Genomic DNA, 17,999 nt, shown 5'->3' with positions numbered 1-17,999 from the left:
GCTAGGGTTTATAAGATACCTAACCAAAGCCATGACTGCAATACGAACGGAGATCGCTGACATATAATATACATGCCATTCTCCCTTGACAACCCTTCAACCCAACTGCCACGCACATTCGCTTACCCACTGAACAACTCCGGCCCGGGAATAGGGTAGCTGTCAAACGGCGAGTAGATGTCAAACACAATACCAGGGTCAGTAGAGGTGTACAGGCTAGTTCCCGCAACACCAGCCGGGTTGGCGCTGCCGGAACCGCTAATGACCAAGTTGAAGCACTGCGGGTAGCTCTGGGCGCCGTTCTCCTGTCCCGCGGAGTGCAGGGCGATGATCTCGTGGCGGAGGACGTAGTTTCCGGGGGCGATGGAGGAGGGGATCGTGACGGTTGTCTTGAAGCCGTCCTCAATCAGCTCATCAGTGATCCAGGTGTTTGTGGAGGCGTCGACGACGGCGTTCTCTTGGATCTTGAACCATTGGAGGGATTCTTTGTCGACGGTCGCGCAGTCGCCGTTGCAGTTGGCGAGGTAGTCGATGATCTAGCATTGAGAGTATATGTTAGCCTAATATCCACATGAAGAGGAGAGTTTGGAAAATCCAAGGGAAGGGTAGCAGGGTCATGTGACCACCGTGCCCTATTGGGTTCCCCCTGCTCCCCCAAATCCCAAACCACCACAACACTTGTCCAAGGACAGGGGAATTTTAATACCGGGCCTTTGTGTGAGTCCGGCCAGGTGTTCCAGGTCACTTTGATGGTGCTACCGGCCTCGACGGGCGCGGAAATGGGCGCGGGAGCAGCGCCGCGGTGGCAGATAACATCAGGGTCTCCGAAGGCGTCGGGGGCGACGAAGCCGTTGTCAGTGACGGTGGTGGACCATCCGATGACATCTGGTGGGTCGGGAATGTGAGGGTACTGGTCACCGAGCCATCCGCCGTGGCTAGAGGCAAATTAGCTGGGGTTATATGAGCTGAGGAATTGATGAACATACACCTCGCCGTCAATGACAAGCTGCGAGACGTAGCCGTGTCCAGCAACGAGGCCAGCGGAGGCAAGAACACCCGTCAGGGTAGCAATCTTAGACATAATAGCCATGTTGAGAGCGTCAGGATATCAAATCCGGGACTGAAGAAAACCTGCCAGAGGTGTTGGAAAGAGGGTATAGAGAAAGAAGTTGTTGATCGAGGATAATGATAGCTATAGCTGGGGTGCCTTCAACCTCTTTATACGATTCTCTTGACGGGGAGCGCCCCCTATCCCTACTTGATACGGAACAGCCGAGGATCCATCATGCCCTAAATTGCAGGAGGCCGTGCCTAAGCTGTGACGCCAGGCGAGGGAGCGATATTAGCCGGAGCCACACCGTGCAGGGGTGGCTGAATCAGATCCGCTTCTTCAGCATCGGCAGCGGGGGAGCAATATGTTTAGCTTTGTGGATTGCGCCCCAAGACGGCTTTTCCCTGGCTGCACCCTTGTCTATCGAGGGTGTTCCCCACGGGCGACCATGCTCCGTCCTTGACAAGGAAGGTCACAAGGTGCAGCTTATACAGCGCCATGAACAGGAATCGACTGTACCCCTGAAGACGACACTACCGAAGCAATCGAGCCAGAGACCCCTGTCCAGCACTGTCCTCGAACAAAATCCACCACGTAGAGACTCGAATATCTTGGCTGTTTGAGGCGGCAGCCATACCCCACAAATTGTACCTGACAAGGCATGGTCAATGACCAAGCCACAAAGTAGACAGCATCAAAGTCCAGACTAATCTATAGCCGACGATCACCCATTCCCATTCCTGCCGGTATAGCGGACCGAGGACGACTTCAACATGCCAACCAACAAGACTGATTAGAGTCAGGTAAACTGGAGTAGAAGCACGGCGACCCTCATCCTTGAAACGGATCCATAACATCCCTGACAGATATGGAGACGGAGCTTGTTCCATGACAGCGCTCTGCCGTGACATGAAGAGTAATGATGTGCACTCCGGCCATAGCGGGCCTCGTGATTCGAGGATGCAGGTACTGGCGCCTGGAGCCCCTCGATTTTCATCCCCAGATTCTCCCCAAATTTGGGCTGCAGAAGCAAGGTTGACAGGAACAGGGTGTGCTATTAGCCTAATGCCAGGCGCGAATATGGGGTTGCATGAAGACGTTAGACTGCGCTGTCCTTGGTAAGGCTAGACATGCGGTTCGGAGGTATAAAGTAGTATAGATTGATTGGGAGGGAGCTTGGCGTCTCATTTATGCAGGACAACAACCCACAGAGGGTCGAGTGACTCCTTGAAGCCGGGAATGGGGAAAAGCATGGAAAGTGATCGGCGGTGGAATTGTAAAGGGTTGATAGATGAGACATCGCAACATCGAGCCAAGACGGATCTCCAGCCTCACTCTTCCGGGTTAGTTTCAGCTCCTCGTATGACCAGCGCTACTGTTGAGGTCTGCCTCAGAACCATCGTGCTTCATCTTTACAAGTTTACGGACTGCTCGCGGAGAACATTGGAACGTGTGGTGGGTCGAAGCGTAGGTGCCACGATACCGAGGAAACGCTCATATTTTCCAATGTTTTTAATTTTGCCTCTTCATTATTTGATAGATAGATAGGAAAAGCCCCGACCAAGCCAGTCCCTCGAGAAGTCGGAATGCAGGTCATCTGGCGCAATCGTATATGCCGCTAAGCCATACGCAACCGAACCAAATGCCGGAACGTTCAATTCATCCTTAGTGGGTGGGATTGGCGATTCCGGTGCCAGCCCACAGTAGTATCCATGCCGCGTCCATTTTCTCGAGACGATTGATGGGTAGGTCACGTTTTGATTCGACGATAATCAAGAGCCGTTCTCATGCCCAGTCCACCGTCTTCTGTTCATCCGTAAGCTGGAGGCGCTTACAGGGCCTTCTTCTTGTCACCCTTGGAGACATCGACAACCTTGAGAGCTGTACGACAAGATATGTTAGCAATTATCCTCCCGTAGAATATGCCGTCGTTCGTGTTCGATTCGTGTGGTGCACAGCGGGTGTGCGGGGAGCTTCCGAACACATCGAGGAATCATGACGCACCAGGGGGAAGGCTCTGCTTAAGCTTGTCGGCCTTGTCGGAGTCCTTCAGGACGAGGGAGTAGACGAAACGCTGGCAGCGGACCTTGAACTTGACCTGCTGGCTCTGGCGGTTGCGCTTGATGCGGGCAGCTGAAGAAGGCCTCGGTTAGTATCGCCGCATCACAAGTTGAGCTCTTCGAGTTGAAGCTCCGAGCTTGATATCTGGTATCTGGGGAACGTACAGGACGCATCCTTGCGGCGGCAGATCTCAATGAACTGCTTGATGTCGGAAACTTCACGAGGCATGATGGGCAAAGGGATTGGCGATGAAGGGATTAATCGTCAAGGGTCTCTGGAAGAGAAGGAAGCAACTATGAAGCTCAATCGCGGTCTCCAAGGCCGAGCGCCCTCCGCGCTGGGGCCGTTGTGTGGGATCCTCCCAATCGGGCTAGGGCTGCGATGACATAGCCCTTAACTCTTGCATAGCTTGCATTATGACTACTCAATATTTATGCATCTATCAAGCCACCTGGTCGTCCAGCAGTGGCGTTATGGCGGTGCACGCAACCGCTGGTGACAGCATCGTTCCATCTGTCAATAGGACAGCGGCGTGACAGGACAGTTTGTTCAATTCTATTGTACTCTTTGCATTCTCTGTCGCACCCTTTCACAATCTTATATCTACCACCCTTCACAATGCCGACGCCTTTGGATCGTGCGTTGAACTCAAAGGTACTTATTGGTGCGTTCTTTATGCTTTGATTCAGCTAACACTAAAATATATAGAATGTATTCCTGGGTATGGCCGCTAGATCCCTCGAAAGAAGGCGCGCCGACTAACAGCTACTCAGGCTTTGCCGGCATGGTAACGGCAGCCGCCGCGTGGTCCATTTGGGGAAATGATATATTCCCCGCAGAGTCAGACCCGAAAGGCGGCATGTAGCCACTTTGCCCGAATCACTATATTAGCTAACACTATGCAGACCCTGAGAACTGGACACTCGACGAGATGCGACGATGGCTGCGAGCCGTGAGATTCTGCGCCTAGTCCCTTGCGTAGGATCATGCTGACAATTCCACAGAGAGGACTGATGCCTGATGACAAGGCCACGCGCGAGGAGCTTCTCGAGCGAGTTCAAGCAAATCTGCGCCATCCGCGAAAATCGCAAAAATAGCCTGCGATAGGACGGGGCGCATATTGATGGACCACGAGGCGAAGGTGTAATGGCGGAGCACGAACAATTCCAAACTCTTAAATTCCAGAAGAGCTTGTCCTTCCTTTCATATTGGCTTCGAAGCGCACTGTATGATTCCCAAGATTGTATCCCATAATTACCAATGGCATCTTTGTTTCTTTTTCCAGATCAGTTTTTCGTCCGCCGTAATAGATACTGAGCCCCGTAGCTCAGACGACCAGGCGGAAGTTTTGGGTTTGGATCAAAAACGGCCTGCGCTTTGCTTTCTGTGTGTCGTTTGGATTCGGTACGAGAACGAAAGTTTCGCTGAAACCGCGTTGAGGGAGGTCGCGCGAGTCCCCGAATCGGACATGTCCGCTGACGATAACCAAAATGGACATATCTTTCCTCGGATCGAGCTGCCGGCCGGTGGTAGGTGTGGGATATTGTTTGTTGATGATCTGGCAGTCCACTGATTGCACTTCGTAGCGCGTTGCCGGCATTTGGTTCACGAAGATGTCTTGGACCGCATTCCCGTCGGCGACCGCATTACCGTTGAAAAGTATGGTGGATGCCGGAGTGCTGTAATATGAGGAGATTGAGGCGCGATTGGATTCAAGTGCAGGATAGTAGGATTGGACGAAATCGGTGGTCGCTAACGGAAAAGGAAGTCAGCCATGTACTCGAAGCTTTCTCGAGATGTAGAGCTCACCCTCTGATGAGATCTTAGCGTAGACATCTTCGCTGGGAGGAGCCATGGCGTCAGGGACCTTGCGTGGAGTGTTTGTATACTGTCGAGAGGGTGGGAGTCTGGGAGAAGAAGAAGAATACGAACCGGGCGAGGAGGAGGAAAAGAAAAGCTTGGGCCACCGCGGAGAAAACAAAACCTCCGAACGGTGTCACGCAACAACCTCCAGTTGCCCTCAACTCCCCCTCAATTTGTCAGATCTTTGCGAATGGCAAATATGAGAGGAGGCTTTCGAGCCCTCCCGTGGGCTAATCAGTTATTATCCTACCAACGACCTTCCTGGAAATGCGCCTCTTGCAAGATCGCCCGTCCGGCGGCCATTCACTCACTCCGGCAACATGCGACCACCTCCGAGGGAGCTTCTAGCAAGCCCTACTATATCACGACGCCGATCTTTTACGTTAACGCCGGTATGGTTAGCTCTTAAGCTTTCTGTTAGCAAGTCTAGCACAGTCGCTAACAGTGCGCTCGTCTAGCCCCCCATGTCGGCCACCTGTATACGATGGTCATAGCAGACGTCCTGAAGCGATGGCGAACACTTCTTGGAGACAACGAGGCACAATTGCTGACGGGAACCGACGAGCATGGAATGAAGGTTGGAGAAATATTATATGGTTCCTGCGATTTCAACTGCTGACTTGGGATAAGATTCAGCAGGCCGCACAGGCCGCGGGTATCGACACGCAGGAGTTCTGTGACAGGAACTGCAAGACATTCAAAGTCAGTAAGCCCTATTCGGCTACCAAATCTCATTCTAACTAGAACAAGGACCTAGCACAAGTTGCCAATATGGATTACAACTACTTCATCCGCACAACGGAGCCTGCACACAAGGACGCCGTTCAATACTTCTGGGTAAGTCGAAGTCGCGGGGACGTGTGAAATAGCTCTAAATTTTGGTTTGGCTAGGAAATGCTACAACACCGAGGCTACATATATACATCGAAGCACGAAGGGTGGTACTCTGTTAGCGATGAGACATTTTACCCGCAATCACAAGTGCATCTTTCGTTAGACCCGGCAACTGGGCGGAAGAGGATGGTATGACTGAGACCTGACATTATATCAAGTATAAACTAACTTCATCAGGTATCTGTTGAGACGAACAAGGAAGTCGAGTGGTCTTCGGAAACCAATTATCATTTCCGTTTATCTGCTTTCCAGGACCGTTTGCTCGAGTTATACAAAACAGGATTCATTACACCGGAGCACTATGCAGGAGATGTGATCAAAACGGTCACTTCCGGTCTAACAGATCTATCCATTTCGCGACCAGTTGAGCGGCTGACCTGGGGTGTTCCCGTACCTGGAGACAATACGCAGACAATCTACGTGTGGCTTGATGCTCTTGTCAATTACCTGACTAAGGCCGGATACCCCTTCACACCTGGACAGGAATCCCGCTTGGGCTGGCCCGCGGATGTCCATATCGTTGGAAAGGATATTGTCAGGTGTGTGTTCTCCTAGATCAGATGAAACTGTACTAATAAAGCTAGGTTCCACTGTGTCTACTGGCCAGCTTTTCTTATGGCCCTCGATCTACCCCTCCCTAAGAACGTCCTTGTGCACGGACACTGGACCATGAACCGGGAGAAAATGTCAAAGTCGACAGGCAACGTTGTCAATCCTTTTTTCGCGATCGATCGCTTTGGGGTTGATACAATGCGCTTCTTCCTGACATACCGAGGTGGATTCGCATCGGATGCCGATTACGACAACGCCCACATCATCCGCGACTATAACAAGTTTCTCCAGAAAGGAATTGGTAACATCGCCCGTCGCAATATCGTCTGTGCGAAAGGAGAGTTACGAACCTACATAGTAAATGCCCTAAACGACGTGTCAAAGGTGACCGAGGAAGATAAGATCTTCCAAGCAGAATTGGAGCAACTCTCCACAAAAGTCACCAACCACATGGAAGCACTAAACCCACGCGCAGCAGTCGAGGAAATCATGGAATTCACCCTCCAGGTAGGCCGTCTCAGCAAGCCAGCGCGGGGATCTGTGCGCTGACTCCATCTTAACCATCCAGACCCAGAAATACTTCCACAACTCAGAGCCCTGGACGGACCGCGACCTCAAGCAACGCGTGCTCTTCAACGTGGCCGAGTCAATGCGGATCGTGGCAATCCTGCTCCAACCATTCATGCCCACCAAAGCAGGCGAGATCCTCGATGCCTTTGGAGTCAGCCCCTCGAAGCGGAATCTCTCGGAAGCAGTCTACGCCTCCGACCCTGATTACGGCGAGAACGTCGACAAGAAGATTCTCTTTCCGCCGCTCGTAAGCAACTGGTAGGTCACGTCAATCGCTAAAACCACCCGCTCGGGCGAAACGGCAAGGGGGCAATCGAGCGAGCGCGAGTGCTCGCCATAGACCGCTTCCTTATCGTGATAGATACCAGCTCGATCATAATTGGCAGTCGGCTGTCTACGCGGAAAGCAACTCCCCAAGTGCTTTCGTTTCCCCTCAGCGTCGGGCGGACTGGTTGACTATCTATGGCGAGCCACGGCCCCCGGGAGACAATCATCACTATACATAGCAACAAGGCGAGGCAAGGTTCACGTCATGCGACAAGGCCAATGATGTTCTGGATCCAGTCCACAAGGTTATCAGCGGGAAAGGAGGGCTGATATGCGACGCTGTTACATGATAGATATCGGGGCGGGAAACCCACCCCCCAGTTTCCCGCGGCAAACTGCTGGGGATAGCTTCGGGAAGAGGTTTTCATTGTATAACAGATCATAGTGAAAGAGGAGTTGATGTAATAATATAATTGAGGGCATATGGATTGTTTTCTCGCTTATTTGAGGTCTTGTACTTGATTCTCTGGTGACTTTGATCTGTTGTTTCTCTTCTACTATACTTAAGGAAAATCAACAACAAAAACCTCATCTCATCTCATTACCATCTATATCCAGCCTCAACTATAAAGAAAACGAAACAAAACAAAAGACCCGGCATCTCCTCGCTTCGCCTTAATATAAGTACTATCCTACAACCAGACACAGCCCTCAACATGGGTAGCATCGGCCTCACCACAACCACCACCACATCACCATCCTTCACAACCAAACAAACCACAACAATGCCAACAGCAACAACCCTTCCCCCTCCCACGGAACCTCCGCTACCGACTTACAAAACCCCCTGGACAACAACCCCCCTAATCGAAAGCACCTCCCTCTCAACCCTCGCCGGCTGCCGCATCCTCCTAAAACTCGAAAACACCCAGCCGTCTGGCAGTTTCAAGTCCCGGGCCATGGGCGCTCAGATCCTCTCACACCTAACCAACCCTCTCAACCGGGGGAAGAAAATCCACTTCTTTGCCTCGTCCGGTGGAAATGCCGGGCTCGCTGCTGTCTGTGCGGCCCGAAGCCTGGGATACCCGTGCACGGTGGTTGTTCCTGTTCAGACGAAGGCTCTCATGGTTGAGAAGTTGAGGAAGGCTGGAGCGAAGAAGGTGGTCAGGTTTGGGGAGACGTTTGCGGAGGCGGGAGAGTTTATGCGGGATGTTGTTATGCAGGAGAAAGATACGGATGAGGAGGGAGATGCTGTGGAGGAGGTTGTGAAGATTGCCCTGCATCCGTTTGACAATGAGGCGATCTGGGAAGGAAATAGTACGTTGATTGATGAGCTTGTTGAGCAGGTTCCGGCTCTTGTTGGGGATGGGGAGGAGGAGTACAAGGGTATGGCGTTGCCTGTTGATGCGGTTGTTTGTAGTGTTGGGGGTGGTGGGTTGTTGAATGGGTTGGTTATGGGGATTGAGCGAAGGCGACGACAGATTGAGAAGAGCGTTGGGAATAAGAGGGAAGGACAGAAGGTGAAGCCGACACATCTTATTGCTGTTGAGACCAAAGGCACGGACTCTCTTGCTGCGGCTGTGGCCAAGGGATCGCTTGTTAGTTTACCGAAGATTACGTCGCAGGCGACGTCGTTGGGGGCGATACGGGTGTCTGAGAGGACACTGGAGTATGCTCTGCACCCGCCAGAAGGGGTCCAAGTACATAGCACTGTGTTGTCTGACGCGGAGGCGGCTAGGGGTGTGCTCCGTCTCGTTGACGATGAGCGGTTGTTGGTTGAGCTGGCTTGTGGAGTGTGTGTTGAGGCAGTGATCGGTGACGCGAGCCGCGTTGAGAAGCCATCGAAGAAGCGGAAGAGGGAGATTGATGAGGGATACGGAGATGATCGTCTGTCCGCTGAGGAGAACGAGGACGAGTTATCTGAGGAAGTACTCTCAGACAACCCACTGAGGTCGAGGTTGAAGGAGCTGGTGCCCTACTTAGGAGCAGACAGTCGAGTGGTTATTGTGGTCTGTGGAGGAAGTAATGTCACCGTCGATGCGGCTGTCGAATGGCGAAACATGCTGAAGGAAGGATGGGGAGCTGAAAAATAGACACCATGATGCTCATACATATACCTTTGCAAATTGTTTATTGGCGTTTAGTAATTGACATAGAATCAATATGTTTTCCACCATCATGGATAAGTTCAATTCGAAGGTATAGAGCATATACATAAACAGCCATTCATCAAGTCATTCTATACTTCCACTTCTCCAGCAAGAACGTTCCGAATCCGGTAGTCCCAGTAATTTCTTCGAATGGGGTCATACTTGTCCTTGAGAAGGTTGAGCATGCGGACAGCTTCGTCTTGCTTATCTTTGGCCGACGGACTGGCTTCCACGAAGTAATCTGCAAGCCACTCTACAGCATGGCTGCTCTTCACATCGACGTCGACAACTCGGCCTTCGTCGTCAAGCTTGTCAATGACGAACCTTTGCGCAAACTCGAACCATTCTGAAAGTGGTCGACTGGCCGCTCGCAAGACACCCCGAGCATAAGACCATGGACTGCGGTTCTCCGGTGACCGAATAATCTGTGTTTGAGCATACTGCAGCTCCTCATCGACTAGATCTTCGTCCACCACAGCAAGACGGCCCATTGCCGATGGTGAACTATTGGCGTTCACCATACCGGCATCAGGTTCGTTGCTACGTGGTCCGAAGCGAAGCATGTAACGGTGGTTCCATGCGGAGTTGTTTCTCACGTCTGAATTGATAAGAGAATTGATATCGGCGATTTCACGGGGTGAGTCCCAGAGCTCGAAATGCCGTACGAGCCAGTGTCGGTAGGTCCAGACATGATAATTTTTGGAATCTTGAGCAAACATCTCCATGAGGAAGTCCATCTCTTTTGGCGGAAGGGTTTGAAAATGCTCCCGTGATGACATTAAGACTTGCCGGTGGTGCCTGGGTCGGTTAGTTGACAATTTCTAACGAAATGAGTGGGCGCACCAGATCTGGTAGTTTTTGAGATATTTCAAAGAGACCCTATTCAGCCACTCCAGCTCCTCTGTGAGGTCTTTATTCAACGCGAAGATTATCTTGGCTCGGTATATCCTGTCGATGTCAGATTTGCCGAGATGCGAAGTTCGGAGCACTTACCAGACGGTGTAATGGGCAGGATTCATGGATATAATTTCCTCAGTGAGCGCCAGGGCTCTTTCAGACATCTCATTGATTGCCATGACGGCACGAAGATATGAAGTGGCCTCGATGTACTCATCGCTGTAGGCGATTGTGGCCAAAGGCGCCGCACCAGATTCGGAGCCGTCGTTGAGGGGAATGGGCTGAATGGAGGACCATTCTGGATCCGATGCATACTTCCCTTCCATGATGCAGGTTCTTGTCAGTCAAATGAGAAAATTGTAGGAGAATTCGAAGACGCGGAGCATATGAAGAAGTCCTTTGATGTTTTTGCTGAGGTTGAAGTGGGGGACATTGTGGCCTGAGGCACCAGCAACAATAGCAAGTTATTCGAGCACAACAATCACCCTAAGACGAGGATGATGATTGATCGCGTTCAGCAGAAGGATGAATACGCAGAATCTACCAGAGCCAGATGGGCCGACAATTTGATCGAACGTCCTAAGATCTGGCAAGTCCCGTGATCGCCACCTTCCGGACGGCCAAAGTTTCCCAATAATGGCGCTTGAATAACTTCACCACCCAGCTCCATCAATCTGACTGTGACAGCACTTGACCTTCAGCTTCTTATCTCTTGGCTGTTGTGAACTTGTGACCCCGCAGGCTCCGTCCAGACCGCAAGCTTTATTAGTTCCCCGAAGGTTCGCCGTGCCAATCACCGCTCCTGCAGCCTATCTGTTGGAGATCTTTCTCCTCTCTCCGATTTTCTCCTCTTTTCCTCGCTTCTTCTTCTGCCACCATGCGCTCCTCTTCCTTTCTTTCCATTCCCATTCCGGTTACTTTTTCCCTGCCATGCGTCGCGTTAAGAAATCTCGCAATGGCTGTGCCAGGTGCAAGAGCAAGCGGGTTTGTCGCCCCTCTATCAATCCATCACACTTTAGCTTTCGTGTACTAATTTTATTAGGTGAAATGCGGGGAAGAAAAGCCCCATTGCAGCCGGTGCACTCGCCTGGGCGTCAAATGTCCCGGTTATGTCCAAGCGCTACGTTGGGTCACTAATCAACCTTCTGGCACTGGGGATGAAGGGCTGGAGACAACTACCGATAACCTCGATTACATGGAATTTGGGACTCCAGTAGAGGGATCGCCAAAGAAGCTGAATCAATTGTCACATCCCCGACAGCCCAACATTTTAGAACACGATTCCCGGCCCCAGGCACGTTCTCCGCTAGTTCCGGATGACAGCCATCTCCACAACCCAGATGGTCTTGCGGACGATGACGATGACGCCAATGCACTCTGTGACGAACTATGGGATCTCCAGCAGGCTGGATCACTTCCAGAACTTGCCGATCTCTGTCCCCAGTCGCCGACAGCTGCAGTATCACCGGGAAATCGGGCCCCTGCCATGGAGTTCGACTCGCCCGCAAGTCTAGGCTCGGATCCTTTGGCCTTCTTTTCATTAGCAGCGCCTATGCTGCAGACTCCAGGCCGCGACTTTCCAGGGTTCGATCCATCGACAATTGTTCGCCAGTATCCCCCACCTTCCGCTCCTCCTGTGCGCCCAGCTCCGCGAGAACTCACTTCAATCCCCCAACCATTGAACAATCCTTCTTGGACTTTGATAGAGTATTATTTCAAGGAGGTTGCCGCCCTCTTTTCGAGCTATGACAGTCAAATGAATCCCTTCCGCACCACCGTTTCGCGCCTCTGGGGTTCGTCTCTAGCTATGTGTCGCACAATGCAGAGTATGGCTGCTGCTACTCTTGTCAATGATTTCCCACAGTTTGGCCCTATGGGCAGGAAGATGCGCAACGAGGCCATCGAAATTATCAGCAACGAAACAAACATGGACGACAAATCTCTTCTCGCCTTACTGATGCTTGGACAAACAGCAAGCTGGCATGACCCGAAAGATCTCGGTATATCCTTCTTCAACCTTCTGCGACGGCATATCGACAGCGCCAGCCTTGCGAAACATACTAACTCAACTCACCGCGGCAACAACTACCAATTCTTCGAAGAAGCTCTGGTATATTGGGAAATGCTGCTCTCCTTCGTGGCCGATGATGCTGCTGTCCTTCCAGCTGCCCCTAGTCCTTCAAATACCGCCGAATCTCTCGTCCTGCAACGGGTTCCGCATCCATGGACCGGCATCGCCCGTGACACTCAATACACCGTGCAAGAGGCCGGCCGTCTTGTTAGGGCGGAACGGAAACGCATTCGGTCACGAAGATTCACCTCTCAGGCGGACATTGCTAATGCTCAGATTGCCCTCGAAAAAGCCCGTGAACTAGAGGAACGGCTACTTTCGCTCGCCCATCCCACAGAAGCAGAAATTGTCTCAACAGGCGATGACGAAACCCCTGTCTGGCATCTCCTCACCATGGCGGAAGTCTACCGCTGCACCGGGCTTCTCCAACTCTACCGCGCCTTCCCTGACCTTCTCCAACGCCGACTCCCCAAAGAGCCGCAACAACATCACTCCCCCGCGCAACCACCACACGCCACACATGCAAGCACACATGAACCCTTCGCCACATCTCTTGACCCTGACGCGTGGTTCAATAGCGCTCATATACCCCCCAGCCAACAAGAGCCGGGCCATCAAACGACCGCCGACCCCTCCTACCACGATAGCTGGCTTACAGAATTCGCTCTAACAACTCTCTCCCGCCTCAAGTCCATTCCCCTCGAATCTCGCACCCGCTGTCTTCAGCCCCTCCTGCTTGTGGCGTCAAGCAGCGAGCTCCGTCTCCCTCAAACACCTACCGATCCACTCTCCCTCTCTGAAACAGGAAACGGCCCCTGCATTTCCTCACACGCACTTGATGTTTCTCGAACAAGAAGATTCATCTTAGGTCGCTTAACCTCATTCTTACACGTCCTCCCTCCAAAGCCTATCAGTGTCTGCCTGGAAATCGTAAACGAGGTCTGGCGCAGAATGGACGGCGGAGATACCGAGGTCTACTGGATGGACGTCATGATCGAGAAGGGGTGGGAGACAACGATGGGATAATTATTTAACCCGTTGCACGCAACATTTATTGCATACGTTGATGATTGAATGGGTGCCGATTTGGCTTGTCACCTATCGCTGAGCCAAGATACACCTGCACCTTTTTATCCATGCCATATATATCTCTTGTACGATACCCTATCTATTTACCTATCTACCACTCACGACGAACATGACATCTGTATATATAGGTTGATATCACTAGCGTTATGTTGTCTATCTCGTCGCCTGTGAATTGTTGCTGCTCTGCTAAGAATATATAACACTCATCATTACACTTGCGCACACGTACTGTTCCAAGTATACGTAGTTTGCAAAGTCCGAATACTACTTTACTATTTCTCTACCACCTATTTACGAGTGACCGTACTGACATTCGTTTTCTACTACCCTTGAGTTTTCTCCCAACCTCTCACAAATCCTTGCCAATTAGCAAAGTACGTGGTAAATAATAACTGCTGAAAATGCGACTACCTGAAGGCGCAAGATTGCATATATGATATGGATTTTCTTATTTAGTACCTGTTGCGTACCTAATTAGAGCATTGATATTTGAAAACTTGAGCCTTATTCCCATCCATACATGCAATAGACACGAACCCACAGGAATGATGCAAGGACCAACACCCCACATCCGAATGCAAGATATAACAACATATTCTGACAAGCAAAAGAAAAGGAGGAGAGGCAAGGTATGTGAAAACGCTGCCGTTAGGCTGTAAACTGTACATAGAAAGAATATTCAAAGGTATGAGAGTGAGGAATTAGAGGTGATTAGGAGATGAAGTCGTGAAGGTCAGGAATATGACCCACGAAAGAAAGGGGATATGAAGGTAAAAGAATTGAAAGGGGTATAGGAGAAAAGGAGCGGTTGTGAACAGATGATTTAAGCGGCGGCTCGCTTCCAGAACTTCCATCCCTCACGCTTCTCCTGAACACCAACACCAACCAACCGCTCAATACCCTCGGTACCAACAGCGTTCTCGAACTTCTGCTGGTCAATTTCCTCGCCGCCTTCTTCATCGCTTCCATTACGAAGAACAGCAGGCCAGAGCACGCCGATTCCGTCGCCGCCCAGGGTGGTCTCGTAAATTCCAAAGTTCTCATCATCGAGTTGAGTCTTCAACTTCTGAAGAGATTCACCCTTGACTTCAGGCCGGAGCAGAGTAATCGCGCAGCCACCACCACCAGCTCCAGTCAACTTTGTCCAGCCAATGTCGGCGTAGTCGACCAGCTCGCGAATGCGCTCTAGTCGGGGATGGGATACACCGAGAGAAACTAGGAAGCCGTGATTGATACGGATGAGTGTTCCAAGCTGCTGAAGCGTGTTTTCAGACAATCCACCAGAGGAAGGGGCTCGAATAACTTGTTCGGCGGAGGCGGTGACGCTGTCAATAGCATCGAGAATAGACTCGGTGACCACTGGCCACTCTTTGCGCAATGCACCAACTTTAGCGACCTCAGTGGCAGTAGAGCGGGCCTGGCGCGTATCGACTAGAAGAAGCGGGAGTTCGGGGAAGGTAGGCAGAGAAACGACGGATGGAGGCTTGGAGTAATCGCCGCGCCTAAAGATCACGGCCTTTCCGCCAGCGGATACCGTGTTGTCTACCCCGCTAGGATTTCCGTGAATGCACATTTCACCAACAAACGCCCAGCGATTGATACGCTCGATTTGCACCTCCGCTTCATCTGGTGGTTGATCGGGATGAGGACCGGCAAGTGTCCTGATCTGAAGGAGTAACGCTGAGCTCATACACACACAGACGCTTGCACTGCTCCCCAAGCCTGCGCCAATTGGAATTGTAGATCGGAGTGTGTAGATAGCGCCAGCGCTTTGCGGGGAGCCCAATGAGAGGAAGAGGTAGAGGAATGCGCTGGCGGAGTTTCTGTGAATCTTGCGCATCTCATCGGGTGCATCTGCAGAGATATCTTGGACGTGTGGTTGGATCGCATCGTATAATTCGGTATCGAGGGTTGTCACTAGATCGTAGTAGTACTTCTTCTTGGTCGGATGCTTAAACAGATCCCAGGGCAGATCATCGATATTCCATGTATGGTTTAGGCCTGTGTCGCGGAAATTGAGTGTGATCGTGCGCTGCGATTTCGAGAGAGTGGTGACAAGTAGGTATGAGCGCAAGGAAATGGCAGCAGCCATCGCGGCCTTCCCGTGTACAACGGCATGTTCTCCGTACACAATGACCTTTCCCGGAGCGGACACCATAAAGGTAGGTGCTAGCGGAGATGATTGTTTCCGTTGCATTTTTGGTCTAGTGTTTTCTGACGTGGTGTTGAAACTTCTTGAGCTAGCGGTGGTAGAAGGGGAAGGGGTGGTTGATGCGTCGGAGCTTTCGTGGTCGTCGTGTGCGTGTACGGGGACAGTTAAACGAACTGAGCGAGGGACTTCGGGTGAAAGGGCGGACATTGTAAGCTGACAGTGAGTAGAGAAGGCGAGTGTTGTGGTAGGACGAATGGTCAGAGGTCGCGAGGGATCGTAAGGCGGGCAACAGGGGGTAGTTGTTTAAAGCGATCGAGGTGCAACCATGGCTGGCTGACGAGGAGCGGGGGAGGGTGTGATATTAAAAGAGCGCCAGAACAGGAATAAACGAGCGCAAGCAGAACAAAGGTAGGCAGGTGAAGGGGGAAAAAAGGCCGGGGATGGAGGAGACAGCAAGCAGCAGCAGCAGCAGACTGGAGGAAATTCGAAGGAAGGCCCTTGGGTCTGGACGACGCCGTAATTTTTGTAATCCGGGGGCCATTGAGCAGCGGAGATCTGTATTTTTGCCTCCCCTCCACCAATCGGCAGCTTTTGTTTTCTCTTTAGTCAGTATTGCCTGGTCTTCTCTCTCAACTAATACTCCATCTCTTCATCATTAATGGCCTGATGCTCTTGTTCAATGCCCCTCTGCTAACGATTCCAGTGTTAGTGCGCTGAGTATTCCATGGTTTCCATTATTGTCACGACACGAAAACAATGCGATGGTTATCATCGGAGCTGAAATAGTCCGCATGTTTAGCCTACTCTCTTCCCTGCGCCTCACTGCCACCTCACTGACCGATTCTAGAATATCCAATGGAAGATGTTGTTTGATCAGGGAATAATGGGATCGATTGAAACAATTCAGCCCCTCAATTCTCGCGGTCGTCAATTCAGCATCAAACACGCATCCCCTATGGTTCAATTGAGACCTATCGGATTCCGACGATGTGTTGGACAACAATCTAGTACACCATGTGCGGCGTATTCTGTGTCCCGCAGGTCTGGTAGCGTTGCGGAGGCGTGGCTGAAGCGTTCATGCGCTGTTGACGATGACCGATGGGCATGAAAGCCGACGGAGTAACCTTCATGCATTACTCCGGCTCTGGATTGGATAGACCACTGATGCGGACGTCAGAACCAACAGGCTAATGCAAGGTTGATCTTAGCCTGAATCTTGAAGGTTGTGGCTGGCGTGGCTCAGTGTATCAATCGCCTTGTCCGGTTACGCTTCCGGCCACTCTCGATCTGTTGGCTACATCATGAAAAAGAGGGAACATTAAGAGCAGCTCATTCAACGTTTTATCAACTACTAATTTGCTACCCACTAAAGAGAATCACCATATCTTCGCATAACTTGCTCAGCTCAGCTCTAGCCTGTCACTAACAATTCAAAGCTCACACCTCCCCCGCCAGTCACTCAAGGGAAGCCTTTCCCTCAAATGCAGCACCTTTGGTTGTTATAGCACGGAGCCGGATCATCGTAGAAGACAGGGCGGAAACCACTAGGACATGGCTGGGCTTTTGCAACACATCGGACGCCCTTGGAACCTCCCTGGGCACCGCACGAGATAGCAAGTGTGTCTGGCGCTGGTTGTCAGGCATGGTCACCACGCATCGGTCGGGCGTATGGTATGAACTTACCAGAGACACAGAGACTATTAAGAGGTCAGAGCATTGTTCGTGGTAAAGTACTTCGTGGTGAAGCACTACTGATTTGGTCACGTACCTTAAAACAGCAACAATAGCAGCGAAATATTTCATCTTCGGTGGCTTACTTTCTTTTTGAGATCTTGAGATAGGATTTGGATGAATGAGGATGGTTGGACTGTCAAACTACCAGATCAGTCCGGATCAAACGAGGTATTTATATCCTAGCCTCAAGGGATTCTTTTTTCCAACAACCAACTTTACCAAGGCCATCTTCATCAACTTGGCTCAAGAACCTCTTTCAAATCCCATATTGTACCTTTACACCTCGTATTCCCCTCCAATAGCAACTTCAAAAATCACCCCCAGCATTCCTTCCCCTACAATGATTTCGTCCCCTAACATCAAATATGCAGGTTGCTTGTCCAGACCTTTCATTCAGTCACTCTTTGTGGCCCTACTTGAGAAGCAGATCTCGTATATGCAGTCTGCAAGGGACATTCAGATATTTTATACTCTGCGATCAACGGACTCAGTCAATCACCATTCGAAATGAAGTCGATCGTCAACTTTCAAGATTTACCCCTTGCTATCCCATGTCGGATCTCGACTACTATCTCCATCTCGTTCATCAAGACATGTGCATATGCACCCTCTCCAAGAGAGATGTCACGACGCACAACAGTCTACGAG

General features: G+C 51.2%; 10 protein-coding genes across 10 annotated transcripts; 5 read left to right on the top strand and 5 right to left on the bottom strand.

Moving 5' to 3' along the window:
• Positions 1 to 122: 122 nt before the first annotated feature.
• Positions 123 to 1,090, bottom strand: BJY04DRAFT_221178 (lytic polysaccharide monooxygenase auxiliary activity family 9 protein; the record flags this gene model as incomplete). The annotated part of the gene is made up of 3 exons (XM_073717035.1): positions 123 to 536; positions 707 to 935; positions 987 to 1,090. The coding sequence occupies 3 exons, from the start codon at positions 1,088 to 1,090 to the stop codon at positions 123 to 125; spliced, it is 747 nt and encodes a 248-aa protein (XP_073568271.1).
• A 1,187-nt stretch (positions 1,091 to 2,277) lies between these two features.
• BJY04DRAFT_196058 (60S ribosomal protein eL38) lies at positions 2,278 to 3,422 on the bottom strand. Its single transcript, XM_073712313.1, has 3 exons — positions 3,277 to 3,422; positions 3,056 to 3,184; positions 2,278 to 2,932 (listed from the first exon to the last, which is right to left on the bottom strand). Exons 1-3 carry the CDS (start codon positions 3,338 to 3,340, stop codon positions 2,883 to 2,885), a joined length of 243 nt encoding a protein of 80 aa, XP_073568270.1. The 5' UTR covers positions 3,341 to 3,422; the 3' UTR covers positions 2,278 to 2,882.
• A 308-nt stretch (positions 3,423 to 3,730) lies between these two features.
• BJY04DRAFT_221176 (Ish1 domain-containing protein) lies at positions 3,731 to 4,209 on the top strand (the record flags this gene model as incomplete). Its single annotated transcript, XM_073717034.1, has 4 exons — positions 3,731 to 3,766; positions 3,821 to 3,833; positions 4,018 to 4,064; positions 4,117 to 4,209. 4 exons carry the CDS (start codon positions 3,731 to 3,733, stop codon positions 4,207 to 4,209), a joined length of 189 nt encoding a protein of 62 aa, XP_073568269.1.
• Positions 4,210 to 4,439: 230 nt separating this feature from the next.
• On the bottom strand, positions 4,440 to 4,967 carry BJY04DRAFT_221175 (putative nuclear transport factor 2 domain protein; the record flags this gene model as incomplete). The annotated part of the gene is made up of 2 exons (XM_073717033.1): positions 4,440 to 4,864; positions 4,922 to 4,967. 2 exons carry the CDS (start codon positions 4,965 to 4,967, stop codon positions 4,440 to 4,442), a joined length of 471 nt encoding a protein of 156 aa, XP_073568268.1.
• Positions 4,831 to 7,739, top strand: BJY04DRAFT_196043 (methionine--tRNA ligase MSM1). The gene is made up of 9 exons (XM_073712312.1): positions 4,831 to 4,864; positions 5,045 to 5,367; positions 5,434 to 5,552; positions 5,606 to 5,677; positions 5,726 to 5,812; positions 5,867 to 5,998; positions 6,047 to 6,408; positions 6,454 to 6,928; positions 6,990 to 7,739. The coding sequence occupies exons 2-9, from the start codon at positions 5,166 to 5,168 to the stop codon at positions 7,251 to 7,253; spliced, it is 1,713 nt and encodes a 570-aa protein (XP_073568267.1). The 5' UTR covers positions 4,831 to 4,864; positions 5,045 to 5,165; the 3' UTR covers positions 7,254 to 7,739.
• BJY04DRAFT_196041 (putative L-serine dehydratase) lies at positions 7,740 to 9,437 on the top strand. Its single transcript, XM_073712311.1, has one exon. It carries the CDS (start codon positions 7,975 to 7,977, stop codon positions 9,349 to 9,351), a length of 1,377 nt encoding a protein of 458 aa, XP_073568266.1. The 5' UTR covers positions 7,740 to 7,974; the 3' UTR covers positions 9,352 to 9,437.
• On the bottom strand, positions 9,438 to 10,963 carry ramB (bifunctional protein farnesyltransferase/protein geranylgeranyltransferase). The gene is made up of 3 exons (XM_073712310.1): positions 10,402 to 10,963; positions 10,252 to 10,356; positions 9,438 to 10,206 (listed from the first exon to the last, which is right to left on the bottom strand). Exons 1-3 carry the CDS (start codon positions 10,629 to 10,631, stop codon positions 9,498 to 9,500), a joined length of 1,044 nt encoding a protein of 347 aa, XP_073568265.1. The 5' UTR covers positions 10,632 to 10,963; the 3' UTR covers positions 9,438 to 9,497.
• A 272-nt stretch (positions 10,964 to 11,235) lies between these two features.
• BJY04DRAFT_229813 (uncharacterized protein) lies at positions 11,236 to 13,479 on the top strand (the record flags this gene model as incomplete). The annotated part of the gene is made up of 2 exons (XM_073719136.1): positions 11,236 to 11,289; positions 11,348 to 13,479. The coding sequence occupies 2 exons, from the start codon at positions 11,236 to 11,238 to the stop codon at positions 13,400 to 13,402; spliced, it is 2,109 nt and encodes a 702-aa protein (XP_073568264.1). The 3' UTR covers positions 13,403 to 13,479.
• A 402-nt stretch (positions 13,480 to 13,881) lies between these two features.
• Positions 13,882 to 16,119, bottom strand: erg12 (mevalonate kinase). Its single transcript, XM_073719135.1, has one exon. It carries the CDS (start codon positions 15,822 to 15,824, stop codon positions 14,289 to 14,291), a length of 1,536 nt encoding a protein of 511 aa, XP_073568263.1. The 5' UTR covers positions 15,825 to 16,119; the 3' UTR covers positions 13,882 to 14,288.
• Positions 15,941 to 16,377, top strand: BJY04DRAFT_113061 (uncharacterized protein). Its single transcript, XM_073708185.1, has one exon. It carries the CDS (start codon positions 16,058 to 16,060, stop codon positions 16,274 to 16,276), a length of 219 nt encoding a protein of 72 aa, XP_073568262.1. The 5' UTR covers positions 15,941 to 16,057; the 3' UTR covers positions 16,277 to 16,377.
• Positions 16,378 to 17,999: the final 1,622 nt, after the last annotated feature.

This window comes from Aspergillus karnatakaensis (genome assembly GCF_047715665.1).
Source record: "Aspergillus karnatakaensis strain CBS 102800 unplaced genomic scaffold BJY04scaffold_46, whole genome shotgun sequence".
Lineage (NCBI taxonomy): Eukaryota > Fungi > Ascomycota > Eurotiomycetes > Eurotiales > Aspergillaceae > Aspergillus > Aspergillus karnatakaensis.
This window is presented reverse-complemented; position numbering and strand designations above follow the sequence as displayed.